Source organism: Pygocentrus nattereri, chromosome 12 (genome assembly GCF_015220715.1).
Source record: "Pygocentrus nattereri isolate fPygNat1 chromosome 12, fPygNat1.pri, whole genome shotgun sequence".
Taxonomy (NCBI): Eukaryota; Metazoa; Chordata; class Actinopteri; order Characiformes; family Serrasalmidae; genus Pygocentrus; species Pygocentrus nattereri.
Genome location: NC_051222.1, coordinates 4,541,065 through 4,562,839, shown reverse-complemented (window position 1 = coordinate 4,562,839; position 21,775 = coordinate 4,541,065). Strand labels below are relative to the sequence as shown.

Below are 21,775 nucleotides of genomic sequence, written 5' to 3'. Positions count from 1 at the left end.
GTGTGTGTGATTTTACAATTGGGCAAATGTAAAGCAGGGAGACAAACAGAGAGAGAGAGAGAGGTGAGAACATTTAAATGGATATATTAATGTGTGTGTGTGTCTCTGTGTGTCCAGATTGGAACATGCAGGTGAGATCAGAATCCAACCAGGACCGAGGAAATGTAAGTACAGACACACACACAGAAAACACACACACAAACACATATACACACAGAGACAAAACACACACACTTGCTTCTGTGAAAATCGTGACATACACCTACAATATTGTATCTCCTTTCTGAGAGATCTAGAGATGAAAACAGGTCTGTGTCACAGAAAGTTCATATATTAAGTTCATCAGTTGATATTTTATTATCTACCGTCTTTAAGAACTCTGAACTTTCACAGTCCAGTCAGGACATTTTCCAGTTTAAATATCAGGAGATAAAAACACACGATGCTCCTGTTCAGACCACACGGTAAGGACATGATAAACTCACCACACACACCGTCCTGACTGTTAAATCAAGGACAGGAACAGAAAAACTCCAGGACTTAAATAATAATCAGGTGTATGAATGATGCGCCGTGACGCTGCGTAACAAGGCGTTATAGAGAGTGAATAAGGAATTTATCAGGTCTCTGAAAGTTTCACTTTAATCAGTGACTTCCTCTGATGTTAAGATATTCTTAATCAGAATAATTTTCAATAAATTACCTTTCTTTATAAAGATACTCATGATCCATTAGATCAAAGGATCAGCTCTGTCCCCTTTTTCCAAATTCTGCTCAGCCTATTGGAAAAAACACACTGGAAGACTTTAAACAGGCTTTAAACTCAATTTAAACAGGCTGTCCTACCTCACTGATTGCTATCAGTTCGTTAATGTAAAGGGTGAATCATCTGTCCTTGCAAAAGTAATGTATGGTGTTCCACAAGTCTCTGTTTTAGTGCCTATATTATACACTGCTCAAAAAAATAAAGGGAACACATCCTACATCTGAATGAAAGAAATACTTTGTTCTGTACAAAGTTGAATGTGCTGACAACAAAATCACACAAAAATCAAGGAAAGCAAATTTATTAACCAATGGAGGCCTGGATTTGGAGTCACACAAAAAATTAAAGTGGAAAAACACACGACAGGCTGATCCAACTTTGATGTGATGTCCTTAAAACAAGTCAAAAAGAGGCTCAGTATTGTGTGTGGACTCCACATGCCTGTATGACCCTACAACACCTGGGCATGCTCCTGATGAGGTGGTGGATGGTCTCCTGAGGGATCTCCTCCCAGACCTGGACTAACAAAGAAACCCTTAAACACGGTGAGGGACTCTCAGCTTATTAGCTGAACTGCTAGTTGGCTCTGTGGTGCTGTTACCTGTGAACATGGACCAAAGATCTTTTCAGTGGATGATGTTACAGTAACTTTGTCTTTTGATGAACTAAACACATTTTTACACAACACTGACGTCACTGTGCAGTCAGACTGAGCTCTGGTTTGATAGGAACAGGATTTTAAATGATACTAGACAGTAATAATGTTTAATTATTAAATATTACTTTTATAATGTTCTAACCTTGAGTAGAGCGGTGCGCCGTTAAGGTTCTCCTCCATAATCAGACTTTATCTAATCAGCTCTCTTACTATCTTTAATTGTGAACAGACACAGGTGTTTTTTACCATTTACTACAATTTATTCATTATTTTTTAACTGGGATCTCGACCGTCATTGACCAATTGCCCAGTGAAAGTGAAAGAAAAGAACAGAATCTTTATTAATCTACTTTATAAAATCTGAGAGCTGTTTCCCCACTGTGTTTGAAATCTCGCTCCTCAAGAGTCTGAATCTCCTCCTGTGATCTGCCGTCCTTCATACTCCAGAATAAAACTTCCTTTCTCCATATTTACTTTTGTAAATGCACCGCAGCCTAAAAGACGTCAGAGAAAAAGATAAATGAAATGAAAATAAGTCGACGTTTTCTCAAACAGATTCTCTGAACATTTATTCTCACCTCATTCTACCGTTGGTTAATCAACTCTAACCTTCATCTTAATTACTAAACCATTTAAAACCTGGTCGAATATCATTCACAGTAAAAGGTGTTCCACTGTTACTGACACTCTTACAGCTCAATTAAACATTTAGAAAGACCTTCAGACACATTCTCACCTTTGAACTCATCTGTGTGTCTTTCTTCCATTGTGCTGTTCAGTTACACTACAGACCGGGTTCTCTGGGTCGAGTCTAAGCTGCTCCACCTCAGTGGTGTTTATCTGATCAAACCAATTCATTTATTATTATTAGTTACAGACGGAATGAAGCTGGTGTTCATATTAAAATCTACAAGGTGTGTAAAACATCACACGAGTAAAAGAACCAAACACTGTTTTAATGCCACCGTTGATTTTTGTAGTATAAATGTTACCGAATGTAATTAAAACATCACTTTATTAAAACGTCAGTCTAGACCTCACATATAGATCATGAACAGGTGTTACTCTAAACGCTGCCCTGGTCAATGTTTTAAATCTGCAGAGCACCTTTAGGCCTTCAGCTGTTCAGCTCAGCTTTATTTACTCGTAGAGTGAGTGAACTAGTCTTAGTCCAGCTCTGCTAACTGTGGAAATGCCACACCAGCGTTTCTAATTATGAGCCCACCTGTATAGTTTAAAGAAGGCAGCACAAAACACAAACACACAAGAAACATAACCTGAGCGTAGAGTCCAGCCACATTTATCAGCTCTGCACATCCAGCCGTCCAGCTGTGTGGACTATAAACTGTGAGTGATGAGAGAAACATGCTGTTTCAGGCTTTTATCACATTCTGAAGATTCACCCAGCTTATAAACCACTATTACTGTGTCTAAATGGCTGCTAACATTAGCTGTTAGCTCATCTCAGGTCACCTTCTCAGGACGCCACCGATCCGCTGCAGGACACACACACGCAGGTTTTTAAGTCTTATGGGGACATTCCGTATCAAACCAGTTAGAACGTGTTTACAGGGACCACCTTTCCCTTTGCTCTAAAGAGAAGCTGGAAATATTTAAATATATCGCTTCAGATTCTTATAGACCAACTTAAACTCTGGACACGTCAACCTGACATGACGCTCATATTTAGGGACATGTTGAAAATTTCCCGCCTGCAGTAAGAATGTGGTTCATAAGGTCGTACCTGCTCCACCAGGACGCTGATTTAACAGTACAGGAATGAGGTCATTACGCTGTGTTAGAAGGACAAAGATGGTTTACTGGCACTTTATACACCAACACAGACATGACTGTGTGGTACGATGCCAGGATGTGCTGATTAAGCAGAACACTGTATTGGGCTTCATTCAAAAAGCAGTAAAGGCTGAAACACATCTGTCTCAGCAACGTTCCAGAAACAGGAATAAAATCCAGAACGTGGTTCCAACCGTGATCTGACTGGCTGCGTCAGACGCTGTTCTTGTGGTTGTAGTTGGTCTTTCTCATTTGCTCTCTGTAAATATATGATCATGAGGATCAATGTTGAAGTTTCAGAAAAAGACTAGAAATGAAAACATCAGTTAATCTTGTTTTCATTCACAGTGAATGTTCATCTTTAAATTCCCTGCATCTCCATATTAAAGCTCCTTATAGCAGATAAACACAGATGGGTTTTCCTGCCACTGTGGGGTTTTCATTATGGGTTAACAGGGTCATCGGTCATCAGGTCTCCAGAGAGACTCGTCTTCCAGAGCAGCGTCAACACTGAAACACAGAAATAAAGCAGATCAGAAACTTTTAGTTCTAGAACCACAAAAACAACAGAGAACTGTTTAAAATGAGCACATCAGCCTGTCCTCACACATTACGCTGACCGTACACTTCATTAACTGCACCTGCTTGTTTCTACACTCACTGTCCACTTTATCAGCTCCACTGACCACATAGTTTCTCTCTGTAGTTCTACAGTTACAGACTGCAGTCCATCTGTTCCTCTGATACTTTGTTACCCTGAGTGCAGAAACTAGGAGGTGGACTGAATGAAGTGGCTGCCCAGTGTCCAGCTAAATGAGAGAGTAATATCATTCATACTGAAAACCTTTCCACTATAATGAAACTCAGACATGACCACTTTCAGGGCATCAGGACACGTTTTCTGTCTCCTTTCAGGTTCATGTTTAGTTCTTAGTTTCCAGAAGAAAACCTCCCTTATCAGAATGGACACGGCTGAATACGCCACAGCCTACGAGAGAAAACAGAGAACATGCTGACCACATCAGACCACATTAACCTCAAACACATCAATAAACACAGCCAATTAAATATGAATATTAAACGACCTTTTTCTGGATTTCTATATTTCAACCAGATTCAGACAAACACCATAAACCATTCAAATCAGCTGAGAGGTCAGGGCTGCGTGGGGGGGCTGATTGCCCCCCCAAATTGTGTCTTTGCCCCCCAAGCACAATGCAAGCAACGGCTATTTTTAAAATGATCTCTGAACCAATCACAAAAATGCATTTTGCTTTACAGCGTGAAGATATTTCCTTGCTTATTCCTGATTGGCTCTTTGAGTCATATAAAAATGGACAGACTGCCCCAAACAGTTCAGTTGGGCAGTGTATGTTCTGTTAGTGTGAGCGAGAGGCAGGTATACTGGTAAACACTCTTCTGAGTTTAAACTGACTTCGTCATGGTAATATTTGCTTAACTGTGGTTTTTCGTTGCATTAATGTTACTTTCCTCTTACAGAGGTGTTGCTTAAATTATTTTATTAGCGGTTAGGCTAACTTGGTTCTCCTAACACAGTCTTAAGTTTATTGATGTCTTTCTGTGCATTTTTCATTTAATAAATATACACTGTAGAAACAATTACAATGCATCGTTTTTTCATCTCAAAAAAATCAACTGACCGTGTGAGTGTCACACCCGAGGGCTCCTCCACACCATGTCAAACACCACCAGCGTTAGCTGACTGTGCTCTTTCCCCGCGCAAGCCGTCGCGGCTCATGGTTTAAACGCTTCCTCGCCATCACAGCCAGTATTAAATGCTTTTCCGAAGAGAACTTTTAGCCACACAGCACGGGCTTTTAATCCGAGCTGGTATCGGTCCAGGCCATGGCTTGAGTGTTCTGTAAGAACTGATGCATGCTTTTGCTTTCCGTGTCGTATAATTGAGGGTAAAAATGAGAGAGATTTAGCATTCACAAAGCATGGCTATACAAACTGGAAAGCGGCACTTGACAATGATAAAGGCTTTCAGAAGCACGCATCCAGTCAGAGTCATGTACGAGCTTGGCTTTGTGGGCAGAAAAGAAACAGAGAGTCAAGCGGTGACACCATCACTGGTCTATTGGGTCCAACCCAGACAGAGAAAAACTGCTACTATGTTCGAAGCATAGCGGATGTGGTTCGGTTTTTGGCTGTAAATGAACTGCCTTTTCATGGTACCTAGGAGTCGACTCAGGAGTCGAGTCAAAATGACGACATATCAGCTGGACTTTTCATCAAGCTTTTTGAATATACTTTAACCAAAGACCCTAAATTGACAGATATAGCAAAACATATTCCTCAGAATGCAAAATATACATCGAAAGATAGGCAAAATGAGATCATTGACACGCTAGCAAAGATGGTTTTGATTGAGATTAAACACAAATATGACAATGCAGACACAGCAGGCTTTTGTATAAAGAGTGATGGAACCCGAGACAGGTGTAATGTAGAGAACCTTTCCCTAATGATCAGGTTCATCTGTAATTCTGTTCCAGAAGAGTATCTTATTGGCTTACTTGACTTAGATCAGCTAGATGCTGAATACATAACTGATCAAATACTAAAGCATCTCTCTGATGGAGGTTACTGTTCTGATCACATCATAAGTCAGTGCTATGATGGAGCAGCTGTAATGAGTGGGTTGAAAGGTGGAGTGCAGACACTGCTTCAAAGAAAACTTGGTAGAGAAATTCCCTACATTCACTGTTATAATCACCAGCTACACAGTGGTCCATGCAATGCAAGCAGATTCGCGTGCTAAATCCTTTTTTGCACTTTCTAGCACACTTCATTCATTTTTCCAGCGACATTATGTGGTTCGGCGTTATGACACCCCCCCTCTCAAAAAGCTTCTAGAGATCCGGTGGACCAGTCATTTTGATGTGACCTGTGTAAGGCTGGGGAGGTCATCTGTGCATCTCTGAGTGCTTTAAAAGATCTACGTACAGATGAATCCCTGAATGATCTGGCTATGTCAGAGAGTCCACCTTCAAAGCGGAAAAGGACTATGAACACACAGTTGACTGACAGCGTGGTGCTTTCCAGTGTAGGGCACAGACCTGGTGACTCATGTCATACACCAAATCAATCTTTGAGGAGGTCGCTTCTGGAAATTTTAGACAGAGCCATTGCTGAAATGGAGAACAGATTTTGTAGAAGAAATCTGGATTTGATGACAGCTGTTAATGGTCTCCTCCCTCACGATAGCTCTTTTCTTGATCTGGCCATATTAGAGCCCCTACAGCAACTTTATAGGTACTGACACAAACATCCTGAGAAATGAAATAAACGTGGCACAGCGTATGTTGCAGAATAAATTCTTGACAAGATCAGCAAACCTTTCAACAGTGTGCAATCATCTTCAGGCCTATAAAGAAGCGTTTCCTGTCCTGCATTCTCTTTATGTGACCGCACTGGTGATAGGTGTATCCTCAGCATCGTGTGAAAGCTCGTTCTCTACACTGTCAAGAGTTCTTACTCCCTTTCGTCGCACAATGCTGCATGACAGAAAAAGAAATGTAGTGATTCTGGGCCATGAAAAGTCAATAACCAATAGGCTTGATATGGAGGAGTTTGTCAGATTATTTGCTAAAAGAAACAGAACACTGCTTCTGTAAATTCTTTGTTCTGAGTTCATTTTAGAATACAGGCTCAGCTAAAGGTTTTAGATAACTGTATCCACAGTGTGCATATAGAGATTTCATTTTTTGTATATAGTTTGTTTGGTTACATTATTTTTAACTTGGCATTATTTTTACATGACCTTGTTGCAAGGCAGGAGTGTTACAGCCACAATATATAGTTTTATAGTTGTGTTCAATGAAAATATGATTACTGTTGTTCATTTGCACTTATAGTCTTTACATAATTTGTTATACTGTGCATATATACTGCATTGTACCAGTACGTTTCATAACATCAATAAATACTAAAAAAAAGAAATGTGACGAATACCCCCCCCTTTTTTTTACAGAATTTGTATTCTTTTGTTTTCTTTATATTTTAATTTCCCAATAATCTAAATATTCTCACTCATTCCTATTTCCACGTTTGAGTATTCTCAGTCTGTGTGTAGGTACATTTGTCAGCTTTGACTTAAATTTGTATTAAAGCCTTTCAAGAAATAGAGTTGTTCTATTAGTAATGGCAATTTAATTAAGGGGGTGTATTAAAATGAAATACAATTAGATCATCTTTTTTCTCCATTTACATAATCAATATGTATTTTTTAATCATTGGGTTTTAAGTATAAGTTTTTATTTCTTTACCTCATACATCACTTTAAGCCAGTATCAATAGCTTGGCTGTCATCATTCATGCATAAATCAAGCCTTGAATATATTTCAGGCTTCAAAAACATGACAATCAACATGCCCCCTCATTAGGTTTTACTGCCCCCCCAAGCAAAGCAGTCCAGAACCGGGGCTGTGAGAGGTCCTTACAAAACTACACAAACAACACTCGCGCTCTTACACTGACACACACACACACACACACACACACACACTCCAACAGACGCGCACTCTCTCTCTCTCGCACGCACACGATCACACACACTCAGTCAGTCACTCACTCACTCACTCTCTCTCTCTCTCTCTCTCTCTCTCTCTCTCTCTCTCTCTCTCTAATGTCTCTTCCTGTGTGCAGATTCCTGTGAGTTCACTCTGGATCCAAACACAGCGCACAGAGAGCTCACTCTGTCTGACGGGAACAGGAAGGTGGAGCGTGTGGGATTTCACTCGTATCCTGATCATCCAGAGAGATTTGATTGGTGTTGTCAGGTTCTGTGTAGAGAGAGTCTGACTGGACGCTGTTACTGGGAGGCTGAGTGGAGCGGGACGGTTTATATAGCAGTAACATATAAATCAATCAGGAGGAAAGGAGACAGAGAGGACTGTGAGTTTGGATGGAGTGAAAAGTCCTGGAGTCTGTTCTGCTCTGATGACAGTTACTCTGTCCGTCACAATAATAACGAGACTAAACTCTCTGCTCGACCGTCCAGTGAGAGAGTAGGAGTGTATGTGGACTGTCCGGCCGGCTCTCTGTCCTTCTACAGCGTCTCTGATGATCAAACACTGACGCACCTTCACACGTTCAGCACCACATTCACTGAACCGCTCTGCGCTGGGTTTACAGTCGGTTCTGACTCCTCAGTGTGTTTAAAATAAAATCACCTCCTGAGTGAAACACAAACCATAAAAATATCAGTTTTGTGTGGTTTTATGTGTAAAACAGTGTAAAGATTCATTTTTACATCATTTTTATCTTCATTCTTTATGTGGCTTATTATTATTATTATTATTATTGTTGTTATTATTAGTATTGGTAGTAGTAGTAGTTTAATATTGCTGCTTCCTCACTGCTCTGTTCTGAAGTGTGTGTGTGTGTGTGTGTGTGTGTGTGTGGTGTTTATCGCCACTGGCCTCAGTTCAACCATCCTTGCCTGAGCCTCGCGCGCTCCAGCATTCAGGTAAACGTGCAGGTGTGTCTGGAGCGTCGGGAGCTTCATGGCGCTGCTTGTGTCTTCAGCGTGTTGTTTGGTTTGTTACTCACCTGCTGGGGCCGACGGCGCTTGGCCAATCAGGAGGCTTCTCTGCGGCGTGTCATTCATTCCGTGAGTATGTCGCGTCTACTGAAACTCTTGGCTTTGATCCAGCAGCGCTGAAGCTCCTGTAATGTTTTCTCTAGGTACGGCAGCGTACCCGCTGCCACCACCTTTGTTAAACCAGTATGGTCTGGCGATTTAAGTAAGCTCTCTCATACACCAAATGATCAAAATGCAACACAGTAATATTAGTATAGTAAATATCAAACTTTATTATATACACAGGGTAAAAATGGCTGGTTCCCAGACTAAATTCAGAAGAAGGGGGCACAATTAATGGGAAACTGTATTCTATAAATTCATCACAAAGAGAGTAAAAGCCATACTACATAATATTAGATTCAAACGGCAAACCCACAGCAAACAGTATAGCACAACACCCTAAAAATACACATCTTCACACATAAGGATAAAAACAACCACCAGCATTTCCACTACACTGCACGCCACAGCCTCCAATACATTGGTAACCCCCCCTCTTAAAATGCCCAACGTTACTCACAGGGAGCCAATCAAGATAACAGGGTATAGAGTAGTATAGTTAATAGTTAAATGTCGCTTACACAATCAAAATACAAGACCAAGAGTTGTTATATTGCTTAGAAAAACCACGGATCTCATAATCTAATTCATCCCACCCATTAACTCATCTGTTTCCCTAAAATGACTCTGCTATTATTAGGTTAAAAATAGAACACCTATACAAAGAAAAGAAAAGGTCGACCCAACTTAAATTATGAACTCTAAAAAAGAGCAGACTGACCCGGCATTTCAGTTGTCCTCGAATAACCCCGTGCAGCCTTCCCGGCGTCACACGTGGCCCGGCAATTGCCGCAGGCCACTCGTTCAGGGCAGCAGTGAGTCACTTCAGCAGCGCGTCAGCTCAATCCACACTCTAGCCCACGCAGTTACAGTTTATCTCAAGTGCTTGGTCGTCACCCTCGTCAACGCCACAGCCAAATTCAGTTCACTCTCTTAACCGCGTGCAAACAACTACACTGCCGCCGACCCTGCGCAGCAGAAGTTCCCTCACTTTATAGTGTCCGTGCTGCTCGCCTGTGCTGCGCGCAGGTTCCGCCCTGATCCCCCATGCCTTCTAGATTGCGCAACCATTACACTCCTGTTTGTCTATGGTCATCAGTGGGGCCAGTGAATGTGGTGCCGGCCGACGCGCCCGCTGTATAATCGCTATAAGCGGCCTGTATCCGGGGATAAGCCGCCATTTCGCCTCACGGAGCCTTGAAACTCCCGGCGCCCGCGTTTAAAGGGTCGCTGATCGTTTAGCGGTCATTAGGCCGTCGGGCACTCGCATTATTGAGCGGCGGCTGGTGTATTAATGTTTGTTCTTTTGGCTGTTCTGTGTGATTTAATGTGTTTGGGGGGACTGGGGCGCCCCCTAGTGACCGTTTTAAGAACTATCTGAACGTCAGAGCAGCTGTATGTTAGCCTATCACAGCCTAAGCTGCAGCTATCCTGTTAATCTGCTGTGGGTTGCCATCGCCTTGTGTTATCCTCTTTTTCTGGGGGATTTGGCTGCTGAGAAATACTAGTGCGCTTGTTTTGTGCACTTGGTGCATTCAGTGTAACAGCTTTGTGTAGTTCAAGCCATTTTTTGTCGGGGCCTAAGATTAAGCCCAGTAACTCTCTAGCCGAGCGGCACTGCAGCCGTTGTCTCCTGTTCTTTTTCTTTTGGGTGTTGAGTTGGGTTGATTGTACTGTAGGTGCTGAGTGCTCCAGGGGGCGTGGCTTATTTTGTATTCCCTTTACTTTTGGGAGTTTGTGTATTTTGTTTTGCTTCTCTTTGCACGGGTGACTTGTGTTGAGATGTTTGGTGTTGCTGAAGGTGGTCTGCCTCCCCTGGTGAGTCTCTGCCCTACAGGCTTTTTTGTTTGTAGTGTATTTTATTGAATCAGCTGGCAGCCAAAAGATTTTAATGTTAATTATATTATTCTTAATAATTGTAGTATTAATAAACTTCCTAGTTTGATCAATCTAGAATTACTTTGTTGTTGCTGTTAATATTAAATGCTTATTTTTGTACTTGTCATGTGTGTTTGTCTCTATCTATCTATCTATCTATCTATCTATCTATCTATCTATCTATCTATCTATCTATCTATCTATCTCTATCAAGTTTGATTTAAATTTGATTTTGATTAAATAAACTTTTGTTTGGGAAATCTTAGTCTTACTGTTCTTTTGTGGTGCCCACGAACCTGTGTCCTTCACTTAAAATTCTCTGGGTGGCGTAGTTGGCTACACTGGTCTTATTTAATTATTTAATCTTATACAACTTATAGTTCCCCGTTCGCCATGTTACATTTATAATGAAACCATCTGTATTTGTTTGTGTGTTTAAAACTATATGTAAATGAGCTGTGTTCTGATTGGCTGTGCTGTGCCTCATTTATAAAGCAGTTCAGTCTGTGTTTCTCGGGTTTGGAGATTCAGATGGAGACGATGTTCAGAACCAGTGGAAGATCTACAATAAAGAACTGATTAAACTCCCAGAATTATGATCATTTAATAAAATAAAGTGCTGATAAAGCCGCGTCAGATTTATTTACAGCTGCACAGACGAAACCGACTGAGCTGAAAGTGAAACTACACACCTTTCAGGGTAAATACAGGCTAGCAGGTTAGCATGGAGCTAACACGTAACTTCAAACCTAGCAGGTTAGCATGGAGCTAACACGCTATTTCACAGCTAGCAGCTTAGCATGGAGCTAACACGCTACTTCACAGCTAGCAGGTTAGCATGGAGCTAACATGCTACTTCACAGCTAGCAGGTTAGCATGGAGCTAACACGCTACTTCACAGCTAGCAGGTTAGCATGGAGCTGACACGCTATTTCACAGCTAGCAGGTTAGCGTGGAGCTAATGCACTATGACTAGTGAGTTGTTTCACAGCTAGCGGGTTAATATATACACCGCCCTCCACAATTATTGGCACCCCTCTTTAAGATGTATTAAAAGCCTTAAAATAAATGCAGTTTTTATTTCAGAAACATCATCTCTCACTGAAAAATGTAGAAAAATGTAGCCTTTAACCTTTTTTTTTTTTTCTTTCACATGACTTCTCATAAAAGCACCTGCTCCACAGTTGTTGCCTGCCCCAAACAGTTCCTAGAAAATATGTCTGGACTTTGCTAAGCAGTACTGGGACTTCAACTGGGACCGTGTGCTTTGGTCAGATGACACCAAGATGGAGCTTTTTGGCAACAAACACTCTAAGTGGGTTTGGCGTAACACAAAAGATGAGTATGTGGAAAAGCACCTCACACCCACTGTGAAGTACGGGGGAGGATCAGTGATGCTGGGGGCCTGTTTCTCTTCCAAAGGCCTCAGGAACCTTGTTAGGGTGCATGGCATCATGAACTGTTTGAAATACCAGGACACTGTAAATCATAATCTGGTGGCCTCTGCCTGAAAGCTGAAGATGGGTCATCACTGGGTCTTTCAGCAAGATGATGACCCTAAACATGTGGCCAAATCTACACAAACATGGTTCACCATACACAAAATCAAGCTCCTCCCATGGCCATCTCAGTCCCCAGACCTCAACCCAACTGAAAACCTGTGGGGTGAGCTGAAGAGGAGAGTGCATAGGAGAGGACCCAGGACTCTGGACGATTTAGAGAGATTGTGCAAAGGGGAATGGTGGAAGATCCCTCTCTCTGTATTCTCCCATCTTCTGAAGTGTGATAGATTAAGCGCTGTCTTGTTGGCAAAAGGGGGTTGTACAAAGTTTTAACATCAGGTGTGCCAATAATTGTGGCACAGATGATTTCATGTAAAAGAATTATTTCTTAATGTGGGATTTTTTTCCACTGAATAAATGCACTTGAATTAAAGGTTGGATTTTTCTTTTTTGCATTGTTGTCCTATATTATTAAAAAAATTATTATAAGCCTAAGAATATCTTAACGAGGGGTGCCAATAATTATGGAGAGTGCTGTATGAATATGTAAAGTATGTGCCACACAACATGCAAAATCAAAACATTTTCATAACATTTTCATAACCATGCTCAGGGTAAGAATCTAATTTTCTGTACAGGTTGCTGTTAACTGAAAAGTTAAATATCCATAACTGATCTTTTTCTGAGAAGTTAAGAGTGCGTGGAGTTCCCAACCTGCAGAGGAAACACAGAGAAGCTGATCCCTCTCCAGACTCTGAGGCATGTTGTAGTACTTTGAGGTAACGCAGGTCTTGACATCACACCAGAGACGTTCAATGCTAGGAACATGTACAATAGTTTTAATCAGAATTGAGTCAATGCAGACACATCCGAGGAATTTACAGACAATATGATGAACAAAGAGTATTAGCATGTGGAAAGAAACCGCCCTGGTATCTGGTAGTTCTGAGGGGTAGAGGCCATCTAGGCCCAGTCTATAGACATTGTATCTACAGGGCCATGAAAAGTATTTGCCCCTTCAGTTTCTATTTTTCGTATTTGTCACACGTCAGTGTTTCAGATCTTCAAACTACTTTTGATATTAGACACTGGAAAACTAAGTAAACACAAAATGCTTGTTTTAAATGATTTTATTGAAGAAAGAATGCAGGAGTGGTCAGCCTACCAAAGTTTCTCCAAGAGCACATTGATGACTCCTCCAGAAGGTCACAAAAGAACCCAGACAAACATCTAAAGAGCTGCAGGCCTCACTTACCTCAGTTAAGGTCAATGTACACGATTCCACAATAAGAGGGACGGGGTGAAAATGACATTGTTGGGACAGTTGCAAGGCACAAACCACTGCTGACCAAAAAGAACACAAAGCCTCGTCTCACATTTGACAAAAAACATCTAGGTGACTTTTGGGACAATATTCTGTGGACTAATGAGTCAAAGGTGGCTCTTTATGTGAGACATGGGTCCCATTACATCTGGCGTAAAGCTAACACTGCATTCCACCACAAGAACTTCATACCAACAGTCAATGTGGTGGTAGTGTGATGGTCTGGGGCTGCTTTGCTTCTGCCAGACCTGGATAGCTTGTCATAACTGATGGAATCATGAATTCTGCTCTATATCAGAAAATCCTGAAGGAGAATGTCTGTCTGTCAGTTTGTCACCTAAAGCTCAAGCGCATTTGTTATGCAGCAGGACATTGATCTGAAGAACACATGCAAGTCCACCTATGAATGGCTCAAAAAACAAAATTGAGGTTTTGGAGTGGCCCAGGCAAGTCCTGAGCTGAATCCCATCTCAAGACCTTAAACGGTCACTTCATCCTCAAAAGCCCTTCAATGTAGCCAAATTAAAACAATCATGCAAAGAAGAGTGGGCCGAAATTCCTCCACAATGATATGAAAGACTCATCGCAAGTTATCGCAAACATTTGATTGCAGCTGTTACTGCCAAGGGCGGCACAACCTGTTATTAGGTTTAGAGGGCAATTACATTTTCACATGATTGATGGTTTTGAATAAATCTTTATCTTCAATAAATGGAACGATCACAAAGCTGCATTCTGTGTTTACTCACTTTGTCTTTACATTATAGTAAATTAGCTGAATGATCTGAAACATTTAAATGTTACAAATCAGCAAAAATAGAAGAAATCAGGTGAGGGGGCAAATATTTTTTCACAGCACTGTATATCTGTTGTATATGCATGGGTGTCAGTGTTTTAAAACAAGACAAAGCAAGAAAAGTATTTATGATTTTACACAAAATAGACCTCAAATGTTTGGTAAAACATGAGAAACCTCTGATTATGAACGCTTTTCCCAGACAGAAAATCTGTCTGTTCCACGAATGCTCAACGTGAATCTGTGAATTTCAACGTTTTCCACGCCTTGGTCAGCTCTGACCCTGTAATGCACACACAGGTGACCCAGAGTGTCAGTAATTTTGTACATTTTATTAACACATTAAAATCCAGATCTTAGTACTAATAAGAGCACAAAGCCACACTACAACGCACTGTTGACTAGGAATTACACTGTTTGTCCTTCAGCCCAGCATGGTATTCCATAACATTCCCAGTTTGAAAAACACAAATTTGAAAGGCGTTATCTGTAGGTTCTCTATTTGATGTCAAACATACAATTAATATCCTCATGTGTAGCAAAGCGTCACATCTATTCAAACTGCAAAAAGCGTAAAACTTTGGGAGAGTCTGTTCAACATAAATGATGAACTGACCTAATTTTGTGTAAATAGAGCACAAATATAGAAATATGTCCATATACGCAGCTTTTATATAAATATATGTCTGAGACTGTATGCTCTAGTGCTGTATCTCTTTCTCCTCATTGTGTTTGTATTCTTCTTAGGTAATAGTTCAATTAATAAAATAGACAATCAATGTAGTGTGTGTGTGTGTGTGTGTGTGGGTGTGTGTGTGTACTACATTGATAATTTTGTATAACAAGAGAAAATAGAAATAAAGAAGAAAAGGACTCCACACCCATTTAAAAACATTTTATATATGTATCCTTGTGCTATATTTTGGGTTCATTTCAATACATGGGATGGTTTCAATTAAGGTTTAGAATTAAAAGGGTTAAATGTTTAAAAACGTTTAAAGGCAATTTTCAGGCACTAGTATTATTCGTAGACCAAATGCCTTTGTTTTGTACATTTTTGTATTTTATTTCTGTTTGTGAAACTTGCCGAATTATTTCCCTAATTTCTGATTGGTCGAGGACACTGACCCCTGAACTGTTCGTCGGAGGACGGTGAAGGGGTCAGTCAGTTCGTTTGTCTCCTCCTGCCAGTATATGCTAAGCCCAAATTTTCCCAGGCTGTCGGGGAAAATCTGCTGCAAGAGTTCTGCTAGAACACTTCAGCAGGCAGTGGACTGTAGTAATGCGCTTTAGGACACTTTTCCTTCGGTTTGTTTGAGAGTTTTAGACTTTCGTGAGAACTGCAAGCGGCCAGCGCGACAGCGCGCCAGGTACCGAGACAGAGCAGGGGGTCTGCTACAAAGCTAGTGAGCGGCCCGTGGCTGTGCTTTGAGAACCGTGGGGTTAGAATTGCCGTGAACACCGGAGGAGTTGGGGTTTCGTGTAGATAAGACGGCCGAGACCAGCGACACGGTGGGGACTTGGAGATTCGGTGCTGAGGGAGTCCATGCAGGCGGCGTCTGCTGAGGAACGAGCCACGACAGGTCCACGCTTCAGCGGCGTGATCACTCGCTATTACTCTCCGCTCCTATTCGGAACGAACAGGTTCAGAGCCCGTTTCATTTTATTTTCCTCATTGAGTGAAGCGGCCAGTGTTTAATTTCCAGGCCCCAACGCACCCAAGCGACGAACCAGGCCTGCAACAGGGCACTTTTGGGGGAAATCTTAGTTTAGAGTTAATAGCGCAGGATATTTACTAGTGACTTTGGTATTGAACTGAAGTGGGATTGTATTTTGAACTTTAAAGGGTATTTTTCCAGTTTAAATTTCAAGGAGAACTTTGGATTTAAGGTTTGTGTGCTAAGGCACATTCATTCTGATGGTGCATTGCTGTAAGAGCCATTTGAGTTTATTTTAAGCTCTGAGCCCACTCTAAGGACTGTGGTACGGTGCATTTAGCTTGTTTAAAAGGAACATTACAAGGGTATTTCATTTTGGTTTATTTAATTCATTGTAATTTCATTTCAAGGCATTTTTAAGAAAAAAGTAAAAAGACATTTCATTTGCAATTCATCATTCCATTGTGATCTTACTACTTAGTTAAAAAGATTAAAAAGGTGTGTTTACAAGACATTTACAAGGTAATAGCACTCATAACCAATCCGATCTAAACTATTGCTGTTTTATCACCACAATTGATAAGAACTCAGGGCTCCCCATAGTTATTTAGTTGATTTACCTGTTTCTAGAGGTCTTGCCAGTAATGTAGGCAAAGGGGCGCTACATATACTTATGCTCATTTATCTGTGTTCCTGTCATTGGGTATCATCATGTCGACATGGATGTGGAACGGACACCGTGTGTCGCGCACACCTTACAGCTCATCATCCACACGATACAGAAGGAATCAAGTGTCAAGAGAGTCCTTGATCAGTGGTCAGTGGTAAAGCTCTATCGCAGGTCTTCCATTGCAGCACAAAGGCTACTGGACGAGTGTGGCCTTATTGTTGTAAATGACTGCCCCACATGCTGGTCAAGCAGGTTCAACCTGATTTTGCGCCTCCTCAAAGTGAAAGACTTGGTCTGCCAAATTGCAAACTACATGGGATGGGACAGGTTGCTCAAAAGCTGAAGTCATTGCATGAACTATTGCTTCCTTTTGCAGAACATACTCAAACCCTTCAGAGTGACACCATGTCCATGTCCCTGGTGGTCCCTGCACTCTTTGATATGCTCAACCACCTTTCCGACTCTGAAGAGAACACTAGCCATCGAGACCTTGCCACTCTTGAAAGGGAAATGAAAGGAAGTGTGAACCAGCGTTTTGCTTGGATTTTAGATTCAACCGATGAAAAGTTCTCACCACTTTTAGCAGCTTCCTGCTTTGTCAGCCCTACTGTGTGTGAAACCCTTGTTGATGTAGCTGATGAAAATATACAGGATATATTCTTCTTAATATTTTGTTTAAGACAGTGACGGCAATAGGTGTTTTGTATGTGTTTAAGAATTTTAGCTGCAATATTTCAACTGTAAACATTACAGCATTTATTTATTTTAATATTTGAGTTATACTAAATTCAGGGAGAGCAGGCCTGATGGCATTACAGCTTATTCACTTTCTTTTTGGATGTTTTTGTGAATTTCAGCTGTTAAAGTAATAAACCTGTGAATACTAAATTATTAATACATTAGCTGTTATATGTTTGGTGTTTATTTTTGCACTAATGGCGCTGCTGCTTTTACGGTACCCAGTTTTATAAAGAATGTAATATGCAATTTGTTATGAACGATGCATGTATTTTTCAGGTACAGCAGGCCTTCTCGTCATCACTATGCTGTTATTGTTCTGCTCAATAACCAAGGTCAGGTAAATAAAGATGTTTTTGTTTGTTAAATCTGTTTGTGTTTGTATTGGTCTTTCAAACATTAATAATATTCCATAACTGGTTAATAAATGTTTCATTTCGTGTACGTGTATATAATGACAAAGTTATCTGCCCTGTTTTCTGCTGATTGCTGTATTTTGAGATTATGCCTGGAATATTGTGTAAGTCAAAGTCACCAGTAAATGTGGTTTTAGGGTGGGGGGTATTTAATTTCGCTGCTGGGGGGGCAGCAACCAGATAAAATTCTCCAGAGCAGTTCCAGAAAGGAGACACCAAATGTTTTGCCAAGTGTACTGTTGTATTAAATAAATATCGAGGGAATTCTTATTACCGCTCTGTGTACTGAGTAATTGATAGGCAAATTACTGAAGAGTTGTATCAGGATGTTTAAATGTTTTAAATAATTACATTAATAGTACACTGTAAAACCTGATGACTTCAGTGAACTCAATTGCCTTAAATCATTTATGTTCCTCAAATCACTTCACCATAAGAAATTCCCTGAACTGAGTATGAGCAGCACATTTTTATTGTTGTATACACTCAAGTAAACTGAGTAAATTACTCAGTGCAAGTTTTACAGTGTAACAGTAATAAAGATGGCACCATATATGGGTGCAGTTTTCATAATTACAATTCTGCATTGAGATCCACCAAGACGATGATGTCAGTATGAATTTTCCTTGTAATTTTACTTTTCTGACACATTTATGAAGTTATTAAATATGTGTTACTGGTCTAATCTCTGAGTCGCTACAGTAGCTTCACAAGAGCATAAAGATCAAAATAAGCACAGTTCTAAATCTGAATAAATATTTCAGTGGATAACCGACTAAATCAAGCACAATGTTAAGAGAGAATAAATCATTCTCATAAGAGAGAAAAAATCCTGTCAACAAACTGTTTTGGAGACGGCATGTGGCCTGTTTAAACTGAGGCCTGCTGGGGGAAGGATGTTTTTTCCAAAACCAAACAAAACTGAAAGTCACTTTAAGCTGACGCCCTCAGCGAAGAGGAGCTGTTCACAGGTTTCACCGCTCTGGACTTCACACAGTGAGTTCATTAAATATTATATAGTAATGGACAGTAAGCTTCTGTGACTCAAGATATTGTGAGTGTCTGAATGTATGGATTCTTTAATTCGGCTCAGTGGTGGATTAAACTAAAGGGAAATGTGAGATGAGCTGGTGCTGAAACCAGTCACGAGTTTCAGCAGTCACAATAAAATATATAAACCTCAAACTAAAATCTCGGATTATGGAAAAATAAACTTTCTTGACGAAGCTATATGATTACAGCCTGCGGTGAGTAGATGCTAAAGGACTACTCTGCTCCAGCTTTAAAAGCAGCTTTAAATAAATTAAAGGTATTTCTGGAGCTCCATAGTTACTTATCATGTGATTATCATGATAACTGTTATAATTAATGATGGTAATTAAAATGTAGTTTCCTTAAATACGTTTACACTCTTTAAAAATGCATTTGAAACTGAAATGATCAGAAAGAACACCAAGCTAGAAAGATGGTAAAGTTGAAATGCAAGGTAAACAGCGCCTCTCCTATAGGAGATTATATCTTCTCACCTACTGAACTCATTCTACGGCAAAATTATGTTGAAGATGCTTTAGTACTGATTGGTTTACAGGTTTACTCCAAATGACTGAAGCCTCACTGACATATTTTGAGAATAAAGACTTAAAAAATATCTGAGCAGGTAAACCTGTGTATGAACTTAAATTTCTCATCCGATCAAAATTACATTTTGAATTCAGCCATTCCTGCTAACTGAGGTACGTTTAGAGGATAAAGTCTGCAGGCAGTAGGCAAGTGAAACCAAGTGACTGGAGACCGAGCAAAAACGTTTTATCTTTTATTTCAGCTCTGCCTTTATCTCCTTTTATCTGTCCAAACTGTGAAACACATGCCGTACATGGTACTGGGGGGAAGGGGTGGGGTTTAGAAATGTGGCAGAAAGGGGGAGTTTACCATTTGTGTACTAAGCATTTTCACAGATCTTGGCATTCTTCAGGAAATTACTCAACCATAAATATGTTGTTTGGGTCATTGAGTTTTTTAACCTCAGTCACAAGCTGAGAATATTTCTGAGCTGGCTCAGGTATGTCATTGGAAATTATCTGGACAAATAAAACTAAAGCAAATCGTATTACATGAGAAAAATGTTTTTTCAAACATTTTCCTGGTATCAAATTTAAAGTGGGCATATATATTTATATACACTGTTATGTTGTGTGTTATGTTCAATTAAATGTAAGATTTAAGCGATTTGCACATAATTGCATTTTTTTATCTACTTTTTGCACAGCTTCCCAAAATGAGGTGTTAAGTTACATTTCAAACACAGCAACTTTATATACCGAGGAGTACATTGCATGTTGTCTCGTTCAGATTGATTCATCCAAGAGACAGTTATTACAGAATATTCAGGACCTCTTTTGAGTGAATCTCCCTGTATTTCTATAATTATTCAACAGGGAGATCAGATGGAAAGACAAAGGAGTCTTAAGCCTCTCCTGCTGCACAGATGTTTCTCCTCAGTGATCTCTTATGCAGCTCATTGGGTTTAGTGATAATAGAGTCAAATGAAGTGACTCAGATTCACCAGAACAATGACAATGACGTTAATCTGCGTATGAACTAAAGACGGAAATATGAACTCAACCATTTCTTATGGTAGATTAAGAGCCTTCTCAGCTTTGATGTCATGAGTAACTGTTAGAATTTGATCTCGTCCAGAAGTGTCTCATGTCTCCTTTTTGTCCAATACTATTTCTCTTAAGACGTTACAGGAAAATCACCATTATGTCTCCTGAGCCATCAGGACCCCCGATTATTCTACATTTTTGCTCTACATACTTCTACATATTTGCTAAAGTCCTCATCATAGTCTGAGTTTCTGTGATATTGTTCTGTTTTCATTTGGTTAGTTTCACTTTACAAAAGATAAAGTCCACCAGTTCATACACAGTGTATACATGGGGGCAGTGTTTCCCCGAGATTATTTCAGGCTGGGTGGTTGACCCTTCACTGCTACCAGTGTAGTCGTGTGTATGTGGGGTCAGCAAACCATGGGGAGGCCAGTGCCTCAAACTACTGACCACACAGCACTGCAGACCAAACTACTTACAACACGGCACTGCAGATCAAACTACTGACCATACAACACTGCAGTTCAAACTACTGACCACACAACACTGCAGACAAAACTATGGACAACACTGTACTGCAGATCAAACTACTGATCGCACAACACTGCAGACCAAACTACTGACCATACAACACTGCAGATCAAACTACTGACCACACAACACTGCAGATCAAACTACTGACCATACAACACTGCAGATCAAACTACTGACAACACAGTACTACAGATCAAACTGCTGACCACACAGCACTGCTAATGAAACTACTGTCCATACAACACTGCAGATCAAACTACTGACCACACAACACTGCAGATCAAACTACTGACCATACAACACTGCAGATCAAACTACTGACCATACAACACTGCAGATCAAACTACTGACAACACAGTACTACAGATCAAACTACTGACCACACAGCACTGCTGATGAAACTACTGTCCATACAACACTGCAGATCAAACTACTGACCACACAACACTGCAGATCAAACTACTGACCATACAACACTGCAGATCAAACTACTGACCATACAACACTGCAGATCAAACTACTGACAACACAGTACTACAGATCAAACTACTCACCACACATCACTGCTGATGAAACTACTGACCATACAACACTGCAGATCAAACTACTGACCACACAACACTGCAGATCAAACTACTGACCACACAACACTGCAGATCAAACTACTGACCACACAACAATGCAGATCAAACTACTGACCACCCAGCACTGCTGATGAAACTACTGACAAAACAGTACTGCAGATCAAACTACCGACCATA

The 21,775-nt window shown here is 40.5% G+C and overlaps 3 protein-coding genes across 5 annotated transcripts in view; all 3 read left to right on the top strand.

The window, feature by feature from the left end:
• The window catches only part of LOC108443647 (NACHT, LRR and PYD domains-containing protein 12-like), a 76,119-nt gene extending 67,596 nt beyond the window's left edge, over window positions 1–8,523 (top strand). For both annotated transcript variants that reach the window (XM_017724418.2, XM_037543585.1), the window contains 2 exons: window positions 118–164; window positions 7,890–8,523. In XM_017724418.2, coding sequence (XP_017579907.1) covers window positions 118–164; window positions 7,890–8,410 — 568 coding nt within the window. In that variant the 3' untranslated portion in view covers window positions 8,411–8,523. The remainder of the gene's footprint in view (window positions 1–117; window positions 165–7,889) is intronic.
• The window catches only part of LOC108443648, a 381,331-nt gene that overhangs the window by 85,178 nt on the left and 274,378 nt on the right, over window positions 1–21,775 (top strand). The window lies entirely within an intron of this gene.
• The window catches only part of LOC108443651, a 69,228-nt gene continuing 66,270 nt past the window's right edge, over window positions 18,818–21,775 (top strand). For both annotated transcript variants that reach the window (XR_001859161.1, XM_017724433.1), the window contains exon 1: window positions 18,818–18,867. The gene's annotated coding sequence lies outside the window, so the exon portion shown is untranslated. The remainder of the gene's footprint in view (window positions 18,868–21,775) is intronic.